The sequence below is a fragment of the Euleptes europaea genome, chromosome 7, assembly GCF_029931775.1.
Source record: "Euleptes europaea isolate rEulEur1 chromosome 7, rEulEur1.hap1, whole genome shotgun sequence".
Lineage (NCBI taxonomy): Eukaryota > Metazoa > Chordata > Lepidosauria > Squamata > Sphaerodactylidae > Euleptes > Euleptes europaea.
In genome coordinates this window covers 85,690,572-85,700,755 of record NC_079318.1, presented here as the reverse complement: position 1 = coordinate 85,700,755, position 10,184 = coordinate 85,690,572, and the positions used below count along the sequence as shown (strand labels likewise).

At 49.6% G+C, this 10,184-nt stretch overlaps 1 protein-coding gene across 1 annotated transcript; it reads right to left on the bottom strand.

The window, feature by feature from the left end:
- Window positions 1-215: 215 nt before the first annotated feature.
- BGLAP (bone gamma-carboxyglutamate protein) lies at window positions 216-9,646 on the bottom strand. The gene is made up of 4 exons (XM_056853756.1): window positions 9,581-9,646; window positions 8,370-8,408; window positions 1,696-1,756; window positions 216-354 (listed from the first exon to the last, which is right to left on the bottom strand). The coding sequence occupies exons 1-4, from the start codon at window positions 9,639-9,641 to the stop codon at window positions 216-218; spliced, it is 300 nt and encodes a 99-aa protein (XP_056709734.1). The 5' UTR covers window positions 9,642-9,646.
- Window positions 9,647-10,184: the final 538 nt, after the last annotated feature.

Here is a 10,184-nt window from a genome sequence, read left to right as displayed (position 1 = left end):
GGAACATCAATTAAGCACATTACAGCTGCAGTTATAAAGCACAGGTGTGGTTGTCGTTACAAGCGGAAGCCTTTTGGGGTGATCTACAGCATGGACAGCACTGGATCTTAGAAACGCAGAATACACAGAACGACATCAAGTAGATCAGCTTGGCTGTTGGTCCCCGGACCCAATCCTTCTTCTTCCAGTTCTCCCTTGGGCTGAATGCAGGCGGTCTACACCGGTCCATAGAATCTTTGGTATGCTTCTACGAAGCCAATGTGGTCGGCCAGTTCATCACAGGCGACGTTCAACTCACAGACCTCTCGAAGGCTTTCAAGGGGTCCGGCAGCATCTGCAGCTGCGACGGCAGCCCTACGGGAGAGCAAAAGCGTGATAAGTGGGGCTTCTTCCAATAATTAGCAGGGCCGGCACCCAATCAGAGAAACCTTATTTGATAAACTGTACAGTGCATTACTTACATTTGCATAAATTTGCATGCAGGAAAAAACCTGTAACTTTTTTTTTTTTTTTTTAAATTATGTATGCTGACCCTAGAAGCTAAAATGACTAAACTGAGGCTATCATACTTTGGTCACGTTATGAGAAGACAAGAGTCACTGGAAAAGACAATCAGGCTAGGAAAAGTTGAGGGCAGCAAGAAAAGAGGAAGACCCAACAAGAGATGGATTGACAATAAAGGAAGCCACGGCCCTCAATTTGCAAGACCTGAGCAAGGCAAGATAGGACATTTTGGAGGACATTGATTCATAGGGTCGCCATGAGTCAGAAGTGGCTCGACAGCACTTAACACACACCATACTTGCCATGGTAGACATTTAGCCCTTTCACACATGCCGCATAATGCACTTTCAATCCACTTTCCATGCACTTTGAAGCTGGATTTTACTGTGTGAAATAGCAAAATCCAATTGCAAATGATCGTTAAAGCGCATTGAAAGTGGATTGAAAGTGCATTATTCGGTATGTGTGAAAGTGCCCACTGTCTTAAAAGTCACATCCCCTTCCCACCCGACTGTTTTTCACGCGGAAGGGAATGCCTTTCCTACAGTGGCATTTGACATCTGCAGTTTTCAAAAGGAGAACATATGTTATTAATATTTTTGGCCCTATTAATCAGAGGCTCTTTTGATTTTGATCAAAATAATGTCTAATCAATTAATCCACTGAATATTAAGGATTTAATAATTAACAAAGGTTTTTTTTCTTTATTTAAACAAACTCATTACATTTACAAAAGGATCCCACAGCTCAGCTCCACTAGGGCTAGCACTTTTCCTCAAGGCTTTTTCCTTCTTTTGATGCAAGAGGGGGGAAGATTGAATTCAAGATTCCTCATGTACGAAATATTTTAAATTGCACCATTTACTAAACCAGGGACCCCCAATGGGCTGTCCGTGGACACTGTGGCGCCCACCAAAACGTTTCTTGGCACCCATCAAGTGTTTATAGAAAGTGGGCGGGGCCAGGTGGGGCTTGCAAGGCTTTTGATTGGCCATTGGAGATGTGATTGACTGCAGATTTTTTTCAAAATGTTGCTTTGGTAGCAGCTGCCACCACAGAACAAGGATCTTCAGTGCAGCCATTCAGTAGCCAGTTCTGCCTCTGAGGTCCAATATTTGGCAGATTCCTGGAGCCATCTTCAGAACCAAGTTGGGAAGCCCCCCTCTTAAGATGTTGTGTGTTGACATTTACCCTTGAGGATTCTGCATCTGTCTCTTCACTACCGTTGCGCTGTCACGCCTGGAGATGAAAGCTGCCAAGGGGAAGAATCAGGTGGTTACTGCCACGAAGGGCTTGCATTTAACAACAGCCTAAGATCACCACTTGGATTCGCTACCAGTTAGGGATGATTTCGAGTTTCTCATCCCTGCTTTTTCAACCCCACCCCCATTCCTGTTTTGATTTCCTTGGAGACTCAAACCTGCAACTACTTATTTTTTAATCATATCCTGTTTCTTCATGCTGAATTATCCCCACAAAGCATGTGCATTTTTCATTGCTATTTCTGCATCTATAAGTCAGTGTTATATGCTACCAGCGTGATACACACTACCAGAGCCAGCGTGGTGTAGTGGATAAGAACTGCGGACTCTAATGTGGAGAACCGGGTTGGTTTCCCCACTCCTACACATGAAGCCTGCTGGGTGACCTTGGGCTAGTCACAGCTCTCTCAGAACTCTCAGCCCCACCTACCTCACAAGTGTCTGTTGTGGGGAGGGGAAGGGAAGGCGATTGTAAGCTGGTTTGATTCTTTTTAAAAAGTAGAGAAAATCAGCATATAAAAACCAACTCTTCTACATAAATCGTATACATTAGGTTGGATCTTACGGATCAGTCTGCTATCAGTGGTGCCTTACTCTAGCGTAAGTAGCCTTCCACTGATAGGGGAAGCCTCCTTGTGCTGGTGGAAGGCAGAAGAATTTGACCTCCATGTGGATGACAAGAAAATTAATGTTTTAGATGTCATAGTCACAAGGGAACAGGCTAAATGTCATATGAATCTTTATTTTTTTTTTAAATCCAACAGATAAAAACTCCCTTTTGAGATAGGACAATCAACACCCTAAACATATGAGGAATACCGTATCATTTGGTCAATTCTTATGACTCATAAGAAATTTCTTAAATATTTATGACTTTCAAAAGGGAAGCTTCCATTCTTAAGCACAATTTAGCTAGCAGGGGCTATCCAAATTGCTCATTATAGTCTGCTTATTTAAAACACTAGGCAATAGGTAAGAAGAAATCGCTCATGAACAAAGGGGAAAGTTGAATGTGATAGGATTGTATGTAGTCTTTCTCATAAAAATGTAAATGTGGATCTAAAGAATGTAAAAAATGGTATTTGCTAGAGAATATCCTCTTATGTGATAAGAACCTCGTGATTGCTTTTAGGAGAACTAAGAATCTGAGGGAATACCTAGTTCAGGAGTCCCCAACCTTTTTGAGCCTGTGGGCACATTTGGAATCCTGGCGCAGGGTGGTGGGCGCAACCACAAAATGGCTGCCATAGGAGGCGGAGCCAGTTACAAAATGACTGCCACAGAAGATGAAGCCAACCACGCAATGTCAAAGAGTGAGGTTATGCATAACTTTAATTGTAACTTTTCAACATATTTCCATTGGCCAATCAGAAGCCCCACTGGACAAAAGCCACACCTGGCTACGCCCACTTTCTAAAAACACTTGACTGGCACCAGGAAAGGTGTTGGGAGTACCAGGGTGCCCATGGGCACCACACTGGGGAACCCTGATGTAGTTCCTAGTAACACTAATAAATGTGTTAGTCATCAAAGACTTTTGCTAGGCACTGTTCCTCCTCAGGGACATTTTGCCATGAAACTTTTGGACAAGAAAAATATAAAAGATTTTTTAACATGCAACTGTACACGGGTTATATATCTCATCCAACGCCCCTGTAATAAACTTTATGTGGGAAAACCAACAAGGAACACTCATAACAGAACATAAAAATAATATTAAATTGAAAAGAAAAAATATCCCATTGGCTAAACTCTTTACTGAAAACAATCACGGTCCCTTTGACTTTACCTTTTGGGGCTGTTCAAAAATTAACTTGCCAAAATGAGAGAATACTGCTGAAAAAGGAAGCAGCGCCCTGACTCTTAAAGGGTTAAATTTGTCTCTGGAAGATAAAGATATTGTGTCAACTAAATGCCAATACATTCTAAATCAGGGGTGGGGAAACTCCCTGCCCAGGTGGCCGTCACTGAAGCAGCGATGCTAACTGGCTAGGAGGAATCATAGAGTTGGAAGGGACCACCAGGGTCATCTAGTCCAACCCCCTGCACAATGCAGGAAATTCACAACTACGTCCCCCCTCCCACACCCCCAGTGACCCCTACTCCATGCCCAGAAGATGGCCAAGGGGCCCTCCCTCTCATCATCTGCCTAAGGTCATAGAATCAGCATTGCAGACAGATGGCCATCCAGCCTCTTCTTAAAATCCTCCAGGGAAGGAGAGCCCACCACCTCCCAAGGAAGCCGGTTCCACTGAGGAACCGCTCTAACTGTTAGAGCTTTCCTGAGCCACAGCTCACTTCTTCAGAAAGCTCATCACCTGCCAGAAAACATTTTGGTTAGTCTTGAAGGTGCTCCTGGACTCTGGCCCTTTTCTACTACTGCAGACAGACTAACACGGCGACCCACGGGGAATTAACAACAATATCTCGTCCCTTTGGTTCTGCAAAATTGTGGCGATGCAGAGGAAAACTGGAGTTGGGGGAGGGGGGGGCAAAATCCCAGGGGGTGGGAATCCAACCACTCCAAAGCAGTGGTTCCCAAACTTTTCGGGCCACCGCCCGCTGGGTTCCACAAACTCAACCCCAGCGCCCCCTACCCTATCCAAGCACACAGTGGAAGGGGCCCACCTCTAGCGCCCCCTCGCCTCTTAGTGCCCCCCTAGGTCATCCCACCGCCCCCCCCCAGGGGGTGGTCCTGCCCACTTTGGGAACTACTGCTCTAGAGAGGGGCAGACCCGAGGCGAACCCTCCCCCGCGTCTGCGCCCCACGGCTCCGCCCGCGGCGCTCCGGCCGCCTGCAGCCGCGCCCCCTCGGTGCCAAACGCGGCCGGAGGCGCCTCCCCTTTCCGGGGCGGCTCGCTTAAGAAAGTTCGCAGAAGTTTCTCGAGTCAGTGTCGGACGGGGCTGGGCGATGGCTGGAGAAGAAATGCCGGCGCTCGCAGGGGCCGATTGCGGCTCTTGTAACACGCTCATCACCCTTTGGAGCGTCCTCACGACCCTTGCCGTCCTCTTCTGTTGGTGTCTGGGCGTGAAGGTGGTCTTACACTGGCTTGTAAAGGCAGCCTGGCGCGTGTACGTCGTTTTAAGCTTCAGCGGAAGCGCCCTCCGCTTTTTCTTCGGCTGGGAAATTGTACCACCCAGTTTGACCATTGTCGGGATCGGCGTGGTTTTGTGCGCCCTCGGCGCTCGCCTTTACTGCCATTGGCGACGGAAAAAACCCCAGGCGGCTCCCGCCTTAGAGACGGTCCGAGTGGTCTAAAGTAGCTCCCCCCACGTAATCTGAGAACGATCCTCGGATATGTCTGGCCGTGCAAGGCGGCGGATCCGAGCAACGCCCATCCAGCCCAGCAGTCTGCTCACACACAGCGGCCAACCCCGGGCCTCTAGGAAGCCCCAGACCAGGCGACTGCAGCAGCACCGTCCTGCCCGTGTTCCCCAGCACCTCACGTAACAGGCACGCTCCTCTGGGGCTGGGCCAGGTTGCCTGTATGGCCCCTTGCGACTCTCTGACTCCACGATGTTACATTCTGCCAACTGCAGTCTGGTTTTAAAACCTATTTTACGCATTTACATAATTTTAAATAAACATAATTATGAAAACTCAGTAATTTGTTTGTTTGTTATATTACAGATTACCTAGAAGAAGCCTGTTGGCAACACTGACAGGGAATTTTCAGAGGAGTAATAAAATATATTTTTCCTTTAGATCAGGGGTTCTCAACCTTTTTCAAGTCGCGACCCCCTTTTACAATTGCCAAGGAACCTGCGACCCTCGTCATATTTGCATAAATTTGCATAAATGACATTTTCAATAGGATAAAGAAAACACATTTGATTTTTTGGCAGTCCAGGGTATCCATATATATAATTACGTATATATAATTAATTATAATTATATATAATTAAATTTTAAAGTTTAAAACAAACAAGCAAACGGTACTACCACCTGTTGCGCAGTGACTGTGACTGTGTGGCGCGGCAACCTTTCCTGGCACGGAGGAAAGAGTGCCTCTGAGCATGCACTGCGTTCCTTGTCCTCCCCTCTCTCCCCAAAAACTCTTCCAAGCAGGCCGGGGCTCTCGCGAGGAAACCCCCTCTCTTGTGACTGGGGCACTGCTTGTGCACAGAACTGCAGTTATCCCTCAAAGCGGAGCTCCGTTTAATCACCTCACGAGAGCGAAGGGCCAGGAAAGAGCCAAGAGCCGCTTATCCTGCTTGGACTTTTCGTGCCTTTTTCTCCCCTCTGCCAGTCACCACTCCTTCTGCGCCTCACCGAACCTGCGCGCTCGAGGGGAAAATCCTGAACTGCGCATGCACCTCGACTCTCTCCCCCTTGGCCTTGCCAGAGAGGAACTGATGACTCAGGGCAGAGCGGAACTGATGACTCAGGGCAGAGAGGAACTGATGACTCAGGGCAGAGCGGAACTGATGACTCAGGGTAGAGCGGAACTGATGACTCAGGGCAGAGCGGAACTGATGACTCAGGGCAGAGAGGAACTGATGACTCAGGGCAGAGAGGAACTGATGACTCAGGGCAGAGCGGAACTGATGACTCAGGGCAGAGCGGAACTGATGACTCAGGGCAGAGAGGAACTGATGACTCAGGGCAGAGCGGAACTGATGACTCAGGGCAGAGAGGAACTGATGACTCAGGGCAGAGCGGAACTGATGACTCAGGGCAGAGAGGAACTGATGACTCAGGGCAGAGCGGAACTGATGACTCAGGGTAGAGCGGAACTGATGACTCAGGGCAGAGCGGAACTGATGACTCAGGGCAGAGAGGAACTGATGACTCAGGGCAGAGCGGAACTGATGACTCAGGGCAGAGAGGAACTGATGACTCAGGGCAGAGCGGAACTGATGACTCAGGGTAGAGCGGAACTGATGACTCAGGGCAGAGCGGAACTGATGACTCAGGGCAGAGAGGAACTGATGACTCAGGGCAGAGAGGAACTGATGACTCAGGGCAGAGCGGAACTGATGACTCAGGGCAGAGCGGAACTGATGACTCAGGGCAGAGAGGAACTGATGACTCAGGGCAGAGCGGAACTGATGACTCAGGGCAGAGAGGAACTGATGACTCAGGGCAGAGCGGAACTGATGACTCAGGGCAGAGCGGAACTGATGACTCAGGGCAGAGAGGAACTGATGACTCAGGGCAGAGAGGAACTGATGACTCAGGGCAGAGAGGAACTGATGACTCAGGGCAGAGCGGAACTGATGACTCAGGGCAGAGAGGAACTGATGACTCAGGGCAGAGAGGAACTGATGACTCAGGGCAGAGCGGAACTGATGACTCAGGGCAGAGCGGAACTGATGACTCAGGGCAGAAAAGCGAAGCCACACTACAGACATGCGCACTTGGATTCCAGGCTGAAGCTCCCGCCCCACCCGAGAGCAATTAAAAGTAAAAACAACGTGGCTGTAGCGCCTCAAAGGGGACCGCCCTCTTCTCCTCCGAGACCTGAACTGGCCGAGCCAGGGGAGCTTCCTCGGCCTCCCACACATCCTGCCGCATCATCCGCCCGGCGCAGGTGCGACCGCGCCCAGGGCTGGCCCGTCCGCCTCTCAGCTGGGCAGCGGGGCTACAGCTGGTGTGCGGCGGCATGCCACCACGTCTCTGCAGCCCGGCTCCTTCTGGCTTTCAGTCGGCCAGTTCCTCACCTCTCTGCTTGGGGTCTTCCCTGCCCTCGCGGACGGATCAGGGTTACAGGGTGTCTGGGTTAGTCCTGGACAGCCCGGGATGGGGGCTGTCCCAGGACAGTGGCGGTGACCCCCCAGAAAACACTTCGCGACCCCCTTGGGGGTCCCAACCCCCAGGTTGAGAACCACTGCTTTAGATGCACCGTTGGCCTTATTTTCTCTTTAAAAAATGATGTAACCGTTCTCCCATTGTTTCCTCTCCAGCATCTGGCATTCAATAGACTACCTCTGAAACTGGAGGTTCTATTTAGCCAGCATAGCTAATGGAGAGACCGCTCCTCAACCACGAATTTCTCTAATTGCCTTTTACAGCCCCCTGCTGGGCTTCTGGGGGAAAGCAGTAGCAGCCTCACGGTGAGCAAATCTTTTTCAAGCATGCCCCCACTTCTTAGAAGCAAGACAATGGTCTTTTAGGCAGGGGGGTTTCACCTGGGGTTTGAGGCTCTCTTGACCCACACTTTTCTGTTACGAATCCTAAAACTGCTATGCATGTTGTTGTTTGCCCTGGAGAAAGTCCTGGGGTTTCCGGAGTACTGCAGAATCACCAGCTCAAATCCGGAAACGTTTGAGTCCCCGCCCCTTGAAAACGCTGCTTTGTAATTGGCTGTAGTACCTACTATGAGAAAACCGTCAACTCCCCCCCCCCCCCCGCTTCCCTCTCCCACGCTTTGGCTTATGCATGGAAATGGGGACGATTTGGCCCCAGGCTGATCTCAGGGGAGATCGAAGAATTGCATTACAACAGGATCGGGAAGACCCAGACATCATGAGGGCTGGGCGCAAGGTCATCTCTAAGGGACGGAAAACTCATGCATAACCCCAACGAAGAACCGAGTCAAACCAGCAGAGAAAGTAAGTCAAAGTGCATAAAAAACCAATGATACCAGGGAGATAACTGACCTTCGGAACTGGATGGGTCGTTGGAGTGAGCCGAAGTATCTGCAGAAAAGAGAAATGAACAAGAATATAACCATCTCAATCTTGAAGCCAATTGTGACTCAAAGGAAGGGCAGCGTGTAGACCACACATATGGGCAGCAAATTAGACTTTGCTAGTCCTCATGACTCTGAAGATAAGTTTGAAAGTGGGGTCGTGGGCAGTGCCTGCTGAAACTGCAAGATAAGAGGTGGGCCAAGATCAGGAAGAAAGACTGGGAGAATGAGGGAAAGGCTTTTGAATGTGAAAATGAGCCCAGTCTGAGATTTCGAAAGCAATCCTAAACAGTAGGGTTCCCATCCTCCAGGTGATGGCTGGAGATCTCCCGCTATTACAACTGATCTCCAGGTGACAAAGATAATTTCCCCTGGAGAAAATGGCTGCTTTGGCATTTCGACTCTATGGCATTGAAGTCCCTGCCCTCTTCAAACCCTGACCTCCTCAGGCACCACTCCCCAAATCTCCAGGTATATCCCAACATGGAGCTGGCAACCATACTGTGTGTGTAAAGTGCCGTCAAGTCGCAGCTGATTTATGGTGACCTCTTATAGGGTTTTCAAGGCAAGAGACTTAACAGAGGTGGTTTGCCAGTGCCTTCCTCTGTATAGCAACCCTGGTATTCCTTGGTGGTCTCCCATCCATAGCTTCTGAGATCTGATGAGATCAGGCTAGCCTGGGCCATCCAGGTCAGGGCAACCCTACTACTCAGATATATTTAATAGGGCTTACTCTAATGAAAGTGTTCTTAGGATTGCATGTGAGCAACCTGTGGATTGTGCAGGCTAAAGCCCCCCCCCCCCATTTTCTCAAGCTACCATCTCGATATACACAGGCATGGTCATGAACTGCCTGCTACCGAGTCTGACCACTGAGTCACCTATGCCAGTGCTGTCTCCTCCAACATCCCGTGGCTGGGGGTTGTGGTCTTCAAGAGGCTAAGGGTCCTATTGTCTGAGATCTTTCAAACTAGAGATTCCAGGGTTGAACCTGGGACTATCTGCACAGACTTGAGAAGAAAGAGAAGCATTATACTGGAGTCTGGTGGCCTCAGCAGCCCCACAGATTATCCTAACCCAGACATGTGATGACTTCTGCACCCCGCCTTCCTCAGACTCTGCCCCAAAAACCTCCCGCCGGTGGCAAAGAGGGACCTGGCAACCCTAACCTCCTCTTACCTCCGTGGCAAAGGCATAATGTCACTGCCGCCAGCAGGCTCACCAGAGTTAGCACATGCATGTTGGCTGGTGCTCGCTCGAGGATCTTCTCTGCAGGTCTGAGGATGCTCACGCCTTTGGCCGCTCGTTCCTGTTCCTCCTCCTGGAATTCTGCTCACAATTTATATCTTTCTAGAAACCTGTGGCTTGGCAAGCCACACATACAATGCACAAACCCCTCTCCTGCTTGCTGAAACCACAGGAGGGGCAGGTCACCGAGTACGGCTGCCAGATCTATTTTGGAGCCCATCTGTCGAGGAGGAAGGCAGCCCACTCCAAATGGTAACTGTGGCTTAGGGGCGAGTCATGCCAGCCAAGAGGCAAACAAGCCCATTGGCATGTTAAGGAGGTGGGGAAGGAGATGGATGTTTCAGGTGTTTTAGTCATGTTGGTCTGCAGTAGAAGAGCAAGATTCGAACAAGAAGAGTTGGTTTTTATATGCTGACTTTCTCTACCACTTAAGGAAGAATCAAACCGGTTTACAATCACCTTCCCCTCCCCACAACAGACACCCTGTGAGGTAGGTGGGGCTGAGAGAGTTCAGAAAGAACTGTGACTAGCCCAA